The 19,627-nt window shown below is 36.4% G+C and overlaps 1 protein-coding gene across 1 annotated transcript in view; it reads right to left on the bottom strand.

Annotated features, from left to right (window-relative positions):
* Positions 1-1,893: 1,893 nt before the first annotated feature.
* The window catches only part of spon1b (spondin 1b), an 80,250-nt gene continuing 62,516 nt past the window's right edge, over positions 1,894-19,627 (bottom strand). The window contains exons 11-16 of the mRNA XM_059536984.1: positions 18,762-18,947; positions 10,707-10,877; positions 10,443-10,610; positions 5,713-5,877; positions 5,224-5,487; positions 1,894-3,101 (exon numbers count right to left, since the gene is read on the bottom strand). Coding sequence (XP_059392967.1) covers positions 2,938-3,101; positions 5,224-5,487; positions 5,713-5,877; positions 10,443-10,610; positions 10,707-10,877; positions 18,762-18,947 — 1,118 coding nt within the window. The 3' untranslated portion in view covers positions 1,894-2,937. The remainder of the gene's footprint in view (positions 3,102-5,223; positions 5,488-5,712; positions 5,878-10,442; positions 10,611-10,706; positions 10,878-18,761; positions 18,948-19,627) is intronic.

Here is a 19,627-nt window from a genome sequence, read left to right as displayed (position 1 = left end):
TGCTTGTGTACAAATAATCGTTTCTTTTCTATTTGGTTTTCTAAAAAAAAAAGTACATCCATCTCCTTTTTTATGTTTCCTTTTCAATCTCTCTCCTATATGTTGCTGGCTCATTAATATTCAACATACAATTACCATACTGGGCAGAAAGGCAAATTTTAAAAGTACTAGTATCTATTAAGTTCAGGATATCTCTGGTCTAAAAAGTTACTAGTAACTAAAAAATAAGTACTAGCTCTATTTTTTGTTAACACGAATAGTTTAATTTAATACTAGTCACTATTGGAATAAGTACTAGTATCTAATGATTAAGTATCTAAAGAACAAGTACTAGTAACTTTACAAAAGACACTAGTACCTAAAGAATAAACACTAGTAGTTAATGAATAACCACTAGTACCTAATGAATAAGTACTAGTACTTAATGGAAAAGATACTAGTGTCTAAAAAATAAGTACTAGTTAACATGAAAAAAGATACTACTGTCTAAAAAATAAGTACTAGTTAACATGAAAAAATATACTAGTATGGCTTATAGATTAAATGTTACAAAGGCTTGCCATACTATTCTTCTTCTACTGAATCAAGAACATACTACTTTAAAACACCCAAAACTTGGTGTACTGGTAATTTGATTTCAGATTAATTTGAATGAATCGACTCGACCGAACGATTCATTAAATGAACCGATTCAAATAGTCCCACAGAGTTTCTTTGCAAGCTGTGGCATTTAACTTATTTTTAATTTATAAAGCATTATGTAGTTTAATATTACAATATACAATATATTTTAATACTTATAAATACATAAAATTTAGTTGAAAGCTACTGTGTTTGTTCCACAAACGTATTGAAAAACTACAGACAATTTGGAAGAAGCTTACAGATGAAGCAGGCCAACTGCTAAACGTCACATGGTCTCATTAATAGTCATAAGCCAGACTTTAGGAGTCTTAAATCCACTGTCCGGTCCTTCTTTCATGTTTGAGAAATATTAAGGCTTAATCGCGTGTTACCACGACTACCAAGCTGCTGTGTTTGGTCCAGTTTAATTAATTTCAGTGCTCAGTTCTAGCGGAGACATGATGCGTTCTAACAATAAATTGCTCCCATCATGTTTAGCGAGGGTGGAAACTCTCCTGTGTTTAAAGTATAAAGCATCTGGGCCGTTTACCCCACACCTGTCAAGTTGATTCACCGTAGGAGTTTCATAAAAGCTTTAAAAGGCAAGCGGTGTAAAGTTCAAACCTAAATAAATGTATTATACAGAGTAACAGCTAAGCACTTCAGCCCCGACGCTTGTGCTTTTACCAAAGTGTAATTAGGCTACAAGGGAAAACATTTCACTAAACATGACACATCCTGGCTTGATAGAGCTAGGCATGTCTCCATAACTAAAACCAATTAAAATCTTAGAATCAGATATTTCTTAAAATCATAAGCTAAGAGAATACATGCAAAGAAAAAAAAAACATATACACTGTAATATTAATGATGTTCCAAATCCACATGACGTTGTTTCACTTATGGAACACAAAAACACGCTAGTATTGACAGATTCAGTCGCCTTTCACATTCATTATATATATAATGAATGTGAAAGATATAATTTTTGGCTGACATATTACTTTTAAGTTTTCATCCTGCAACTATATTTGTCGAAGAGTTGAATTGTAAAAGCACGATGCCACTTGGTGACGATCCGTGGCATTTGTAACAATTATGTAGCGCAGCTTTGGTCTCTGTCTCCACCTAGTGGTTAGACAGAGAAACTGTTCTAGATCAGGAAAGAAAATGAAAAAGCAAACCTGTTTAAATGTATTCATTTTATAATGAATATACATTTTATAATTGTATATATATATATAGATAGGCAATAAGCAATCCGAAACATGTAGTCACATAATTTTTTATTGTAAAGATTTATTTCAAAATAGCAGAACATTGCAGAAGAAGGGATGAGTGAAAAGAAAATAAGGGAGAGGGAGCGACAGAGAAAAAGAAATTCGACACTTGACTTTGGCAAGACTTTTTGAAGCTAAATATATCAAAATTCCACAATAAAAGTAAGAAAATGTCTAATTTAAATGCTTTCTTTTCCTACAGATGAGTTCATATTTTACATTAGCTTCTTATACATCTAATAATGCAATAAAAAGTCACAATCGATTTTCAACTCCAAGTTAATATTTCACAATTTATAAAATAAATTCAAAAAACATTGAATGGTTGTTTACCTGTGCTTTTTAGTTTGGAAATAAAATGTTAAACTATCCATAGACTGGTAAATGCATCACCCTAAGCCTGTATTTGACAAGATTTCCCAGAAAATTTCACAGTCGAGGAACAAAAAATCCTCTGTCCTCACCAAGCACTTGCTGTCTGAATCAATTGGGCATTGATTGTTGGTGACTCACCTTGATATCGCTCAATAGAAGCAGCCTCAGATTAGAATTTGTTTGCGAATCCCACATCACGGCCTGTTTTCCTTCACAAACCAGTATAGGATTGCATCCAAAATCTTTAAGGGATGCAGAAAACCATGTTTTGTTTACAGGAAATGCTACGTATCTGTTTTGAATGCCGACCTTTACCCAAAAAGAATGTGATTGTTCATAACAAATGAAAGAAAAATGTAATTACTGTTAAAAAAAGAAGTGCACACTGATGTTTTAGTGAAGGTGGTACTGAAAAGTGTCGGTTATACATTGATACAGTATATAAGCCCACTAAGAAGGCATCTAAAAACTAATCACGGATAACAGGCCTGGTCCACGTGTGTGTTATTCTAAAACCCTACAAGCTGGAACACACACCCCTCGCCAATACCGCTTCAGGAAACCTTAAGTTAAAACTACTCTGTTTCTGCCCTATTCAGCCTCTTAAAGGGCTGATTCAGTGTGTGTTGGGGTGTGTGTATTACAGTGATAGTCACTTCTAGCACGGGTGCACGTTGCACGCGCGGATCTCCTTCTTGTTTTTGCAGTGGTTGGGCTGTGAAGATTTGCCTTTCTTCTTTAAGTTCATCATACGCTCTTGGACCCCCCCGCCGCATGGCTTGGTACACTCCGTCCAGCTGGACCACGGGCGTATCGGACAGGCTGTTGGAAGAAAATAAAGAAAATCAAGGGGGTTTTTGTGTAGCAGGGGTTTTGGCCCTTTGATTAAATAGTTCACCAATACATTTCTGTCAAGACAATTCTCGAGAAAATTTAGCACGGTAATATTCATGACAATGGTAATGTGTTTGGTCTTGACGAAATAGATCTGCTATGCTTTATGCTGCTGCAACAGAGACTTGCTACTGCCAATACATCCACAGACATGCTGGTAGAAAATACTGCTGCTGCACATATAACAAATATGAAATAAGCCCCACACATACATGGAAACACCCTATAACAGATCTATACAGGTGGAGCTGGGGAAGTGGAGGATGTTTTTAAGCACGATGGAGGTGACCAAGATAAAGTGCCAAAAATTAATATCACCAGAATCCTCCACATCCGAGGAGGACAGCACAGTTAAAGGTGATGTATTAGCATGTGTGTTCATGTGTGTTAGGAATAAGCAGCAAGGCCAGAGAGACTTCTCTAGTACAATGAGCCGGGGACATCCTCTACATCACCATTTGTAGCTCTACTGAATCAGTTCATCAAATGCTGACAATACAACGTGTTTGTGTGGGTGTGTGTGTGTGTGTGTGTGTGTGTGAATAAGATATGCTCTGGCTCACACAGAGTGGCAAAGCTTTAAAAGATGGGATGTATTGATCGATTCACGACTTTTCACATAGAGAAATACAGAAGATTTACAGGGAGCTTAGGAGAACAATTTAATCAATAACAAAAATATTAGCTCTGTTCCAAAACTGACAGCTGCCTTGTTGCTTACAAAGAGATTTTTTCCTTGTTAGAATGCATCTTAATGCTCAAGTGTCTGATTTAGAATGTTGCTCTAATATCATTCAAAATTTGGGGACAGTAAGATTTAAAGAGTTGAAAGGAATTACTATTTCTATTTCTATGGAACAAATGCATTATATTAATCACAAGGGACTGTAAAGACATTTATAACGATGCAAAAGATTTCTGTTTCTAGTTCTATTCTTTCTATTCATCAAAGAATCATAAAAAAATGGTTTCCACAAAAATATTATTCAGCATTACTGTTTCCAACATTGACAATAATAATAAATATTTACTGAGCAGCATCAGCATATTAGAATGATTAGAAGAACCATCTGACACTGAAGACTGGAGTAATGATGATGAAAATCCAGCTATTTATCACAGAAATAAATAACATTTTCAAATATATTTAAATAGACAACAGATATTTTAAATTGTAATAACATTTCCCTATTGTACAGTTTTTACTGTATTTTTCATTAAATAAATTCAGCCTTGGTGAGCATAAGTTTTTTTTAATCGTACTGATCCCAGATGTTTGAACAGTAATGTAGATGCCACGAGTTATTAGCCTGAAATGCATTAGTAAGCCTAAAACTTATAGAACACACACATATTAGGTAAAATAGTCAATTTGTAATTTCTTAAAGAATTATTTATTATTATTATTATTCTTTTTTACTTTATTATGCCATTGTAGAGAAAACAGGAAACGAAGTGGGAGAGAGCGATGGAGTGGGATCGGGAAAGTTGCCCAAGCCGGGATTTGAACTCTTGATGCCTGTAGTGCAACAGTGTGATATATCAGCACACTGCACACAAGGCTATTGGCACCAACATACATTTTTAATTTCAAATAACTATTTTTATAAGTTTCAGAAATTTTGGGATTGCCTCCATAAATAGCACAGGCAAATGCATGCTTCAGAGTTTGATCAAAAAGTATCTAAAAAATCAGCTCTATTAGTTCTCTGCCTTTAAAGAGCACACATATGATGACTTGAAATGTTTCCACTGTAGGCAGTTCACTAGGATTTTATCCCTTGGAACTGATTGGATTGTGAAAAAATGGCCATTTCACATCATCTTGACATATTTCAATGGTTTTCTGAAAATGGTTACTGTTAATGGTTCACTCACAAAACTTTTTGCATTCCCACAGAGAAACTGTACTTTTACTTCAAAAACTTTGCGAAAGCTTTTGAGTTTTCCCAGCCACTTCAAATTTTCATACCGAAAGTAAAATTTCTTGGGGGATGCCAGAAGTTTTGCAAATGAAAAAGTATTTTGCAAATACTAAATAATTCTGGACCTGAGCTTTCCTCTGCCACAGACTCCTTGCTCGGTATTGCTCTCCTCCTGTCTGAAGCTTCCTGTCTCTTCCTCTTGTCGCCGGTGCGGGAGCCTTTTGTGCACTTGCGGATCTTGCATTTTTTCCTCTGGACTGTCTCGGGACAGGGCATGCCTCCAAACTGAGGCTCTAGTTTGACCATCCGTGAGCGGATCATGTGACCCTTCCCGCAAGACTTATTGCATTCGGACCACGCCGACCACTCCGACAGCATGCAGTCCGTGGCTGGAGGACGAATGGAGGATGGAATTAAAAAGGGAGTATTTCATTCATGTGTGTATTTCTGTGCATGTACTACAATTTGGGAACAATTTTGTGAATTTAATATCACAAAACCTTCATTTAGGGATGTTTTCAATTAGTAATTTGCACTGGGGTTAGTTTAGTATTTACATGAAAACACAAAGTCTTTGGTATAAATGAAAGTGTGTATGTGTGTGTGTTACTCACGGCATTCAGGAAGCATGCACTTTTCAATCTGCTCGAGCTCATCCGGACACAGGCTGGGCTCTACGGGCGTCTTCAGCATGCGCTGACGAGAACGCATGCCCACACCGCAAGTAACGCTGCACTCTCCCCAGTCTGACCATGGAGAGAGCATACACACCACTGCATCTACACACACACACACACACACACACACACACACACACACAGACACACGTTATGAAGAGTTACTATAGTGTTCATAAACTCAAGGCATACTAAATTAGAGGTGCACGGTATCGAGTGCATACTACGTTTATAGTGCTTTAGATTTATAGTGCATATACTTGCAGTCCACACAATCTAGTGCATACATATCTAGTGCACACAATATAGTGCACGGAAAAACAGCTGAAGCGCCCGGGCGCATGGTCTAAACGGGTTGTCCCTATTCTCTTAATGAGTAATGGGAGTTTTTTGGGTGTAACATGCAATACACCAATCAGAGTCTCATCTTCCATTCCCTTTAAGAGCCAGTTGCGCTCGTGCCATGACAGATTTTCTATTTACACGGTAGAATTTGGCAAGTGCAAAGACAGAACGCATCTCCGAGATGAAACGGAGCTGTTCGTGTGCGAGCAAATAGCCTAATTCGGATATATACATTATTATTATTATGACATGTAGGCACATATATATATATATATATATATATATATATATATATAAATATATAAATTATATATATTTTGCATGTTTGTGTGCTGCTGTGCGTCCCTGTGTTTAATAAGCAGCGTTTATGTGCGTTGCGGACCCGACTATACTAACACGCTCTTTAAATAACAAAGAAAAAACATTGTGCCAGACTTTAGACCAGGTTTAAGTTGGTCTATGGCGCAGTCTATTATCAGCTCCTTCAAATAGCAATGCGCCTGAACACACCTCTTTTTTAGACCAGCACGCCCATGGGCGCACAAATGGGCTCAAATGCATTTGCTAATTAAACGACGTGGCACTGGACGGTAAATTGCGAATGGCGCCGGACTGAAACTAGCAAACACACTTGCGCTGCGCCTTGTGTCACATTGCGCTGGGTGTATTATAGGGCCCTAAAAGTGCTGTCCTTTTTCTTTGGTAAAATATGTATGCACACCCACACACATAAAACAAATTAATTAAACATAAAAGGGGGCTAGGGTCCTTTCCTGTAAATCATATTTTTCTATAAAGGACAAAAGATGTATTGCATTTTCTTTTTCATCACATTGTGGGTTTGTGTAGACAAGCTCATTATAAAATGCACAAAACCTTGGTTTCACTTTCAAGTTCTTAGATTTGTGTATATAAAATTTTCCCAGCAGAAGCAGGCTATGTTAAGTCATCTTTGTTATTGTTTGTTCAATGAGAACTTATTATAGACCACAATATCAGCGTGATCTTGCATTATTTCCTTATCACTTGGTTATGAAATGTAATTTGCAGACCAGATAGAGTTGTCGGTGATTCTTCCTATTGAAGTCATGCAGTGTGTAACCTCCTGTTGTCGATTTATCATGGAATGTGAACGCAGCAGCAACTGAATGCTACCCCAGATAGTTGTGCAGTGTGAAAACAGTGATGATACAATTTTGAAAATCATGTGTGAACTCGGCATTACTATCTGCAGTTCCAAATCATGACCGGGATCTTTTATTGCTGGGACTGTTCCATCTTTCAGTATTGAACAATGTGCAAATCCGAAAATCCGTCAAACTGGGCCTTTTTTATATAAAAAATTTGACAACAAACACACTTGCGAAACTCCGTTGCTGCCCCGAAAAACAAACTACATCCACTTTTTATGTAACGCTGGGTTCTTCGGGTAGCTGAACAAGGTTATATCTCCATTACAACCAAAAACACACTTCTTCCTGATCGAGTCCCGTGCAGCACTGGAGAATGAAGTGTGTTGATCGGCGCAGGGGCATAGATTACGCTGGGGAAGTGTCCCCCCCACTTTTGATATCACGGAAATTCGTCCCCTGCACTTTTTTGGTCAAGTGTGTTCGCAATCTTCGCATAGAGGTTTTCAAGAGCTGGTATGAATAAATATAGATTTAAACTCAAAAAGACAGGATATTCTATCTGTCTAGAATGATCTATCTGGATAGTCTAGCATGACCTGATGTTTTTTCGGACCCAGAAGGCGAGATGAACATCACGGAGCACTAAACTCTCCTGCAGTATGTGTTTCATACATACTCGAAGCTGGAGGCGCTCTCACGCAGAAAGTCATATCAGGAAATTCCTAATATGGGCAAAAGCATCCATCTATCACTGTATGAAAAAAGTTGTTATTACAGAAAAACAGAAACTTTTGGAAACACGAAGACATTAAACATACGACTGCAACAATAAATGGTTTTTTCAAGTAATCTCCAGCAGGTGATAAAGTATATGAACAATGCAGTGCTAATTGCATTTATTACAGTATAGAAACAATTCTGCCTTATTATGTGATAAAAAAGTGTTTGTAGTATATAAACAAATCATCATTATTTGTTATTGTCCAGCAGTTATAGATTTCTAAACCAATTAAAAGCTAGAAATTAGAGAAAAATTAAAGTAGCCTATACACTACCAATCAAAAGTTTTTAAACAGTTAGCTTGTTAATGTTTTTTTTTAGAAAAGTCTCTTCTATTCACCAAGATTGCATTTATTTGATCATAAAGTACAGCAAAACCGTAACATTCTGAAATATTTTACTAGCCTATAAAAAAACAACAACATTATGATAATGTTGAAAACAGCTATGTATATTTTTTCAGGTTTCTTTGATGAATAGAAAGTTCACAAGAACATGATTTATCTTAGATAGAAATCTTTTGTAAAATGATGTCTTTATCATCACTTTTGATCAATTTAAAGAATCCTTGCTAAATAAAAGTATTAATTTCTATAAATTACTTTTCCAAAAAAGAAAAATTATACTGACTCTAAGCTTTTAAATGATAGTGTATAATGTTGCATGCTTTTTATTTCACATAAATGCTGATCTTTGGATCCTTCTATTCTACAAAAAATACTGAAATGATTTTTTTTTTTTTTTTTTGCCTAACATATGTTTCCTGGGATTTGAACCCACAACATTTGGCGCTGCAAATGCAATGCTCTACCACTGAGCCACAGGAACACTGTGATAAATAAATAAAATAATCAACATTAAAAATCTTACTGTTCAAAAATTGTTGACTTGTAAGCTATGCAGATTACAAAAATGTTATATCGTAATGTTATATATGTAATGTGTGTGTGTGTGTGTACTCTCTGTCCCCCCACTTCTGAAAAGATGGCTACGCCCCTGGATCGGCGCAATCTTAATCTCACTCTGGTCGATGTGAGCGCGGGTGTGTTCTTCTGAGAGAAATGCCCATATAAGGAGTTCCCCCCCACATTACTTAATGAAGAGCCACGATCGAAAAATAAAAAACTTTCAGAAACTTGTAAGAAACCCATATGTGTGTATTTGGCACAGAAATACTCTCATACGTCCAAATCGTTTTTGAAACTTTGGCCATTCTTAGCATGAGAATCCGACTCTTTAACATTGTACATAACTCTGAATGCATGAAACAGCATTGTACCTCCCCTTAACAGCTACCTTACTAACTATTAATAAGCAGCAGATTAAGGGTATACTGAGGCAAAAGTCATAGTTAATAGTTATTTACTAGTGAGGATTGAAACAGTAAGGAAAATGGAAAATTTACTGTGAATTAAAGTAATAAACATCAAATATTACCTATAAATCTTTTTTATTATAAAATATTGCTTCTTGTGGTGATGGTTTCAGTTTAAAAATGTAAAAGTATATTAAGTATAATTTAGAGCATATGTTTAAACTGTATAGCCAGTCAAATTTTTTTTTAATATTTGTAAAACAAATAGTATTTAGACCAAAACTTTGCCATGATGTTTACAGTTTTTTTTAATCCACTATATATATCAATCATATTTAAATTATATATATAAAAAATCTTCCATTATGATGATGATTATTGTTTTTGTTAAATTATACAAAACTATAATTAACATCAATGTAATAATGTGCATTAAATAAATATAATAAGCAAGGACTCTTATTTATTTATACTCATATTTATTAAATACATAAATAAATAACTAAATGTTGCTATCATGCATACTGGTTTTCTCATCCGCTAGATTAAAAATGCCTCAATTTCTATAAAGTTCCTAAATATTCACATATTTAAATGTACTATTTATTATATTTTGTGATTATTTATGTATCGTATTTGAACGGTTAACTGAATTACTGTTCAATTTGAAGCATGTTAAAACAGAAATGCACAGTTATTAAATACTACTTCTATTTACAAATTTAAAAGCCGTTTAGCAGATCAATAAAAGTGATATTATGTAACTACATATAACTTTACAAAGTGTTTGTGACCTGCTTCTGTATGTCTTGTCTTTAAAAGAAATGATGGAGCCAAATTAAGTAATGACTTAGCGATGACTAGCTACACAATCCCAAGTGTGAACTTGACACCTCAATTTAAACAAGACCTTATGGACGGCTGGTCCAGCCTTACCAGGGGCAAGTGACAAGCAGGTCTAATTAGAAATCGACTAGCAGCCAAGAGGAATTCTGGTAATGAATCAAGCCTGGTGAAGCAGGGCATCTTGCCCGGCCCATGAGAGGGTGTTGGATTGAATTGACTGAATTGATATTTCGTGGCTTCATACTTACTGCACTCAGGCATCATGCACTTCTCTGCCTCCACCAGCTGCGCTCGACAGACCGAGCCATCTGAGGCCTCCATCTTCATCATGCGCTCTCTCCTCCTCATCCCCACTTCACAGCTCACGCTGCAGGGCTCCCACTCAGCCCACTCGGTCACCACACAGCTACTGGGTGCTGAAACACACGTAAACATGTGTCTATTACTTGTGTAGATTTTAGGATAGTTATTTGACTAAAACATGAACACAACATATAGAGTATATAACTCACAACAGTCCTCGTTGACCACACACTTCTCGGTCTCCTCGGTTGGCAGCGTGCAGCTGGAGCCGTCCTCTGGGAACTGCTTGACGTATCTCTCTCTGGACCTCATGCCCATTCCACACGAGGCGCTGCACGGAGACCAGCTGATCCACTCCGACATCATACATGTGGACGCCTCTAGGGAACAGAACAGTCATATGCTAATGAGGTACTGTGCGTCACAAATCTGTCCTAAAAGTTTACTTTGAGATCTGGTGATGAGTGAATGGATATATTTGGCTACATTCATATTAATCATAAAAACTTTTGATCTAAAGATTTATGCTTAAAATTCTTGAAATTAGTTTTACAAATTGTGTCTATGTAAGATTATAGATTGTATCAATGTGGTAAGTTTGCAACAGGCTAGTTAAACTAAATTACTTGTTATTATTATTATTATTATTATTTTAATTAAATTGTACACCCGAAATATTATGCTAATCAATAACAATAACAATATTAATGATACAATATTATGATTAAGATAACATCAAAAGTAATATTTAATGTGTAGAATTTATAATAATAATAATAATAATAATAATGAACTATATTACTTGCCAGGAAACTGGTTTATTATTATCATCATTTTATGATGATGATTACGATGATTATTATTAAATACATAATATAATAATTAAAAACAAGCTTATAATCTAATATGTAAAATTCAGTGATAATTATTAATTTATTATATTTGGACAGTTATTATATGTGGTGAGTTTGCAATAGGCTAATGAACTATATTAACAATAAAAAACTAAAATAATTGATATTATTTTAATATTCAATGTGTAGAATTGAATAATAATAAGAGGAATGCTATATGCTATAATAATACTATATTTGTGAACAAATTATTGTGATTATTATTGGTAGTAATTTAAATTTTACAATATTATAATTAACTTAATTTAATTTAACAACACTTTTGTTTGTTTTATTATTAACATACTTCTTAATAATAGGGTTTATTAGAGGTCGACAGAGGTGGGTAGAGTACCCAAAAACTGTACTCAAGTAAAAGTAAAAGTACTTCTAGAAATATTTACTCAAGTAAAAGTAAAAGTACTAGTCTTGAATAGTTACTTGAGTAAGAGTAAAAGAGTATCGGATAAAAAATCTACTCAAGTAGTTAGTTACTAGTTACTTTGGGTCATATATACTGAGCCTATTTTTATTTAGATATATAGATAAAATGTATGTATGTATTAATATATTAATATTAATTCTCTGGCAGCAGGATGTGCCGTTGGAGTGGCGATATAGTGGTTTCCTTTTTAACAGCTGTAATCAAATAAGCACTGCTTACAAACGCCACTTTATCAGGCATAACAGGAAAGACGAAATTAAAATTACATAGAAGCTTTTCTGAAGATAATCGGTTCTTTTTAAAGAGACATTCATATAAAAACACCCGCGCTGCATTTTAATTTTGAAATGTGAAGCACTCATTTTAATCAAAGAAGTATAAGTCTTTTGGGAAATCTATTTGTGGCGGTCAGTTTTGAAATAGTGACAAGCCGTCACAAATAACTCAATGTATAGGAAACACTGCTATAAGTCAAATAGCAGTAATGTTAGTGATAACAGAAATAAAAGATTTCACACATTTTACACAGCCTGCTTCTCATAACTGCTTAAGAGGGTGCTGGCCATGAGCGATGACATCGTGGAGAATATTGTTATATTCGATATTAGATATTACACGATAAGTTAAAGTTATATTTAACATTTTACTTTATAATTATCCCAGAAGTTTCATCTGAATTGAACGTGTTTCTACTTTCACATGCAAATGACTTGTTGCACTTATGAATATGATAACTTTCCAGCACCAATACTAGTAGGATAAAACGTAATTCAGCTTTCAAAGTGGGGTGTTTTGCCCTGCCATTAGCTGAAGCTGTGTGTGAACAAGCTGCTGCTGCAGAGTGTGGACTGCCTCAGAGCATGGCTGCCAGGTTTTTTTCATTCCAGGGGCTAAATATCACATTATTGGGGTCGCTTTAACCCTTGGACATAAAAAACATCCGGCAACATAAGTGTAAAAGTAGCCGGACTTGGCAACACTGCCTCAGAGGGAGTTCAGCAACAATGCTAAGCTGCCTGTCAGTGCGCCTGCCTATAAATCGGCCTAATTTGCAGCACAATCAGTCAATGCAATTAATAATTAAAAAAAAAAAAGAAAAATCGTCCGATTAACCATCCAGCCGATCAATCGGTCGACCTCTAGGGTTTATTATAAATATTAATATATCTCTTTTGCTAATCCATTCATTGCAAACAGCCTCACGTGACGAATTACTTTTTTATAATAAAGAAAACAGGAGTAAGATATTCCCTCTTCGCCATATACTGCAATTCAATGCAGTGACCCATTCCCATAATCCTTGTTCTTTATGTATGACAGACTGTAAGATACAATTCTCCTCGATCGTTTTTCAATGCTGCCATTCTCTACAGTTCATCTTTCATATCTTCCACCTTTCTCCCCTTATAAAGTGCTGACAGATGTGATCAAATTGACCGGTCCAGCCATGCGTTATCTCACCTCTGCCGTTCCTATTATCTCTAAGGCAGAGCTTGTAAATAGATTTGTTATCAGACGGGATGGATGAACTTGGGGCGACTCTCCATAGATCTGTCTCCAGTGCACAACTGCAGACCCCACTTGAGACCAGCAGCGAGCACTACCTAATAAAGCAGAACTAAGTGAATCATTAATAAGAGCTGTAAATAAACGTGGCCCTGATGGGGCCCCCAGAGGCCCCACTGTCGGCCTGTCAATGGGATGGTGGATTATCAATCAATGCAGGCCCTTAACGGCCCATTAATTAAAAATAAAAGAGAGTCTACATGAAGCGATGCAGGTTCTATTAATCAATAGTCAGTGCTGCCGCCTTCAACATCTTTAAAACCCTCACGTCAGAGCTGACAGAATGAAGACGTGATGTGGAAAAACAGACGGTTCAGAGGATGGAAAGGTACAGAAGAGGCAGACGGATGGGTTGATGAAGATACACTGACAGACAGAAAAAAAGAGAGACAGTCATCAGTCGCCAGGTGGAGAGAAAGACAGATAGACAGAGAAAATGTCACAGACGCTGTATGATTTGGTCTACGAATCTTATTGCAGATATTTTTGCTTATTGATATTGAGATTGGAACTGCAACATCTCACATATTTGTTGCTTTGGTATCAAGATTGAAAGATTAAAAGAACAGGACAAATTCAAATTCCTTTTGTCTGCTACTGAAATTATGTTTCACACAACAAAAGTGCTGCTAATATAAAAAGTTACTCTTCAGGGTTATTAATACTTGAATGAAATTCAAACCCAAAATGAATGGGCTAAAAATCAATCCAGTTTTCTTTGCATTCACATTGTACTTCAAAGTGGACATTTTTATTTTATTGTTTTATTGTTTTCACCGGCAGGGAATATAAGTATTGTTTTGATTAATCTCTTTTTCCTTCTCCTTGTTTCATTTCTATTTCAGTTGTTTTTTGTTTATAACCAAATCTTACTATGTGTTTCCAGATCCCTACTATCACTACCACTCGCAAACCACACATCACACAATGTAGACAGCGCAATCTTAACAATCTGCACACTTTGCCTATATCCGCTAATACACTACTTTCTTTTTCTATTGGTCTCTGGAATTGCCAGTCTGCTGTAAACAAAGCTTATTTCATTACTTCTATTATTAGTCATTCAAAGCTTAATCTCATGGCCCTAACAGAGACCTGGATCAAACCAGAGGACACTGCTACACCTGCAGCACTCTCCAATAATTTCTCATTTTCCCAATCCCCCCGTTTGACTGGAAGAGGTGGAGGTACTGGTCTGCTCATCTCTAATGATTGGAAATTTAATCCTTTACCATCTTTGGGTATCAACAGCTCCTTTGAATCTCATTCAGTTACTGTTACCTACCCTTTTAAAATACATTTTGTAGTTGTCTATCGACCCCCCACTGGGTAACTTTTTGGATGAATTAGATGTGTTGCTCTCAACCTTTTCTGAGGATGGTACTCCCCTAGTTATGCTTGGAGATTTCAACATCCATCTAGATAAACCTCTGTTTGCTGATTTCCACAATCTGCTTGCCTCTTTTGATCTCAACCGAGTGTCAACTACTGCTACTCACAAATCAGGCAACCAACTTTACCTTATTTATACACCACACTGCTCTACTGATCATGTTCTGGTTACTCCACTGCACACGTCGGATCACTTCCTCCTCACTCTTAACCTCAACATGGTCCCTGCCACATCACTTACCCCTCCACATGTCATCTTTCGACGTAACCACGCACACTTTCACCCACCCGGCTATCTGCAATGGTTTCATCTTCACTTCCTTCCCCTAAACTGTTTGCATCTTTGGATGCTAACAGTGCTACTGATACTTTCTGCTCCACTCTTACATCTTGTTTAGACACTGTTTGTCCCTTATCTTCCAGACCAGCCCGTAACACCCCTTCTGCCCCTTGGTTATCTGATGTTCTACGCGAACACCGTTCTAAGCTTAGAGCTGCTGAAAGGGTGTGGCGCAAATCCAAAAATACTACTGACCTTAATGTGTATCAGTCACTCCTATCTTCCTTCTCTGCTGATGTCTCCACTGCTAAAATGACATACTGCCATAACAAAATTAACAATTCGTCTAACTCTCGCATGCTTTTTAAAACATTTCCCTCACTTCTTTGTCCTCCTCCTCCACCTCCTGCTTCATCTCTAATAGCTGACGACTTTGCAACATTTTTCATTAATAAAATTAAACACATTAGTGCACAATTTTCCACACCACAATCAGTCAAGCTCATATCACCAGCAAACATACACTCATTTTCATCCTTCTCTTCACTCTCTGAGGCAGAAGTTTCAAAACTCATCCTTTCTAATCACCCTACTACTTGCCCGCTTGATCCTATTCCATCTCATCTCCTTCAAGCCATTTCTCCTGCAGTTGTACCTGCACTCACTCACATCATCAACACATCCCTCCACACTGGTGTTTTTCCCTCATCATTTAGACAGGCACGTATAACTCCACTACTTAAGAAACCCAACCTCAACCCATCTCTTTTAGAGAACTACAGACCAGTTTCCCTTCTTCCTTTCATTGGAAAAACACTTGAACGAGCTGTGTTCAACCAAGTCTCTACATTTCTCACAAACAACAACCTCCTTGACAGCAACCAATCTGGCTTCAGAAGTGGGCATTCAACTGAGACGGCCTTGCTCTCAGTTGTTGAAGCTCTAAGACTGGCAAGAGCAGAATCCAAATCTTCAGTACTTACCCTGCTTGATCTGTCCGCTGCTTTTGACACGGTTAACCACCAGATCCTCCTATCAACCCTACTGGCAAAAGGCATCTCAGGAACCACACTTCAATGTTTGAGTCCTACCTATCAGATAGGTCCTTCAAAGTATCTTGGAGAGGTAAGGTGTCCAAGTCACAACATCTAACTACTGGGGTGCCTCAGGGCTCAGTTCTTGGACCACTTCTCTTCTCTGTCTACATGGCATCATTAGGTTCTGTCATTCAGAAACATGGCTTTTCATACCACTGCTATGCTGATGACACTCAAATCTACCTCTCATTCCATCCTGATGATCCGACGGTTGCTATTCGCATCTCAGCTTGTCTAACAGACATTTCTTCCTGGATGATGGACCATCACCTTCAACTCAACCGTGCCAAGACAGAACTGCTTGTGATTCCAGCAAACCCATCGTTTCATCACAATTTCACCATCAAGTTAGGCACATCAACCATAACTCATTCAAAAACAGCTAGAAGCCTTGGAGTTATGATTGATGATCAGCTGACTTTCTCAGACCACATTGCTGAAACTGTCCGATCCTGCAGATTTGCTTTATTCAACATCAAGAAGATCAAGCCCTTTCTTTCGAAACATGTAGCACAACTCCTTGTTCAAGCTCTTGTTCTGTCCAGGCTGGACTATTGCAATGCCCTCTTGGCAGGTCTTCCAGCCAATTCTATCAAACCTTTACAATTAATTCAGAACGCGGCAGCAAGATTAATTTTTAACGAGCCAAAAAGAATACACGTCACACCTCTGTTTATCAATTTGCACTGGCTTCCAATAGCTGCTCACATAAAATTCAAGGCATTAATGTTTGCCTACAAAACTACCACTGGCTCTGCACCCATTTACCTAAATTTGTTACTTCAGACCTCTGTGCCCTCTAGAAGCTTGCATTCTGCAAGTGAACGTCGCTTGATTGTGCCATCCCAAAGAAGCACAAAGTCACTTTTACGGACTTTTAAATTAAATGTTCCCTCCTGGTGGAATGACCTCCCCAACTCAATCTGAGCAGCAGAGTCCTTAACCATCTTCAAGAATCGGCTGAAAACACATCTCTTCCATCTTTATTTGACCCTCTAACTTTAACACTCACAATTCTAATTCTATTCTTTAAAAAAATCTACCTACCTTTCTAATCTTTTTGTATTCTATTTTCTTTTCATTTATTATGCAATTGTTTGTGTGTGTGTGTGTGTGTGTGTGTGTATGTGTATGTGAAAAGATCTCTAACGCTAGCTTGCTCTATTCTTTTTTACGTGTACTGTGTTAACCTAACTGAGACTTGTTATAGCACTCATATATCATTGCTCTTTTTGTTGTTTTTGATTGCTTCCACTGTCCTCATCTGTAAGTCGCTTTGGATAAAAGCGTCTGCTAAATGAATAAATGTAAATGTAAATGTTTTTTTTTTCTCACATTGTATTATTTCTGCATATTACTGTAACATTAGTGCTACTGCTACCATTAATAGTTGTTAAATTAGAAAATCAAATCAAGTAATATTCTAAAATATTAAACAAATCAATATTATTATATGATATTTTATACTAAAGTAACTATTTAATATTTATGATATTTAAAAACAATATTTAAATAAAAAAATGTTTTATATAATAGTACATCATATTGTACCAAACACATTTGAAGATTCCAAATATTTAGAACATATTGGAAGATATTTTTATATAGTGTATTTTGTTTCATACAGCAACTTTTTTAAAATATTTTAAAATAATCTAAAATTACAAGATTTTATACAATAGTATATCATATAACAAACACAATCTTTTTTAAGTATAATCTGAAATTAAATGATTTTATAATATACAATACTTTATACAATATTATTTCACATACTATCAAAAAAGAATATTTAGAATATTTTAAAATATTGTAAAATTACAATATTTTTATTCAGTAGTACAGTATGCTGAAAACATTGGAATAACTTGAAAATGTAGAGCCTTTATTTTGACGGAAAAATGAAAAAGACCAGTTTCTGCCACACTGGTGAATAGTCTATTTAAAACCCACAGCACATGGGGACTATATTTACTTCATTAAATTACAGCTTTTTGTGGTCACAGAAGGCCATACAGCAATCGTGATTTGAATTTGATTGTGCAGCCCTTACAGGTGTGTCGATATACAGATTTAAGAAAAAGACAGCCAACCCACTCAAAAGAGAAAACATTATTTGCACTTTAATTTATCAAGATTTTACACTTCAACCCAAACGGCCAACCTACCAAAGTGCAAATGTCATATTGATTCTTTTAAACGATAAACCACAATATATAGTTTATGGTTATTGTTTATAGCGCCTACCTCTCCAATGAGGGAATCAATACCCTGATCTGCTCGAGCATATTGCAGGCATAAAACTCTACAGCAGCAGTTTGAGGTCGGCTAAGGTTTTCGTAACCTTGAAAACAGAGACTTTGCATTTCTCTACATTACTCGCACTAACAAGGCTATCAATTAATTACCTGCTCCACTCAGCACTTCATGCATGCTTTTCTGCACAACATTTTTATTCCTTCTTCCTCCATTCCCCCTTATTCTATGCACCTTCCTTCCTGGCACGCTCTTAGATAGTGATCCCTAAATCCGTCAGCCTCAAAGGGTTTTTTATGCGCTGGAGAGCTGGAGACCAGCGTTATCTAGCTCACCCTCCTCGCTGCAGCCCGGCCCCATACAGGGCTCAAAGTCTTGGGTATGCAGGCAGGGCACGTTGGGGTCCAGCTGTGCTTTTAGCATCCTCTGCCTCATCCGTCGACCCTTATCGCAGGTGGAGGAGCTACAGGCTGACCATGGAGACCAATTTGAGTAGATGCACGTCTCTGGAGTGTTGTCGGCTGTGGAAATGTGAGTGGATTGACTCATTAGAGGACACTGTATGAAAAGCAGTAGCACTTATAAAGCTTTCCTAAAAGGAACAGTACACCGAAAAATAAAAATATGCTGAAAATGTACTTGTACATTCAAGATTTAGATAAAAACATCACAATAATCCACAAGTGATCCAAATGACTCCAGTCCAGCAGTTAATGTCTTTGAAGTAAAAGACTGCATGTTTGTAAGAAATAAATGCATTATTAAGTCAATTCACCCCAAAAATGAAAATTACCCAATGATTCACTCAAGCCATCGTAGGTGTATATTACTTTCTTCTTCCAGAGAAAAACAACTGGAATTATATATATATATATATATATATATATATATATATATATATATATATATATATATATATATATATATATATATATATATATAAATGTCCTGGCTCTTCAAAGCTGTATAATGGCAGTGAATGGGTGTTGAGATTTTGAAGTCCAATAAAGTATGTCCATCCATTATAAAAAAGTGTTGCACATGGCTCCGGGGCTGTCAGAAGCAAAGTGATGTGTTTGTGTATAAAAAACTAAAAAACATTCATATTTAAAACTTTATAAACTGTAATCTCTTGTTTCTGCTAACTGTCTGGTGAGAAGATGCTATCTTGATCTTGAGAACCAAGTCTCCACTCCACTTC

Source organism: Carassius carassius, chromosome 43, assembly GCF_963082965.1.
Source record: "Carassius carassius chromosome 43, fCarCar2.1, whole genome shotgun sequence".
Taxonomy (NCBI): Eukaryota; Metazoa; Chordata; class Actinopteri; order Cypriniformes; family Cyprinidae; genus Carassius; species Carassius carassius.
The sequence above is the reverse complement of the archived record's forward strand: the minus strand, read 5'-3'. Positions and strand labels throughout refer to the sequence as shown.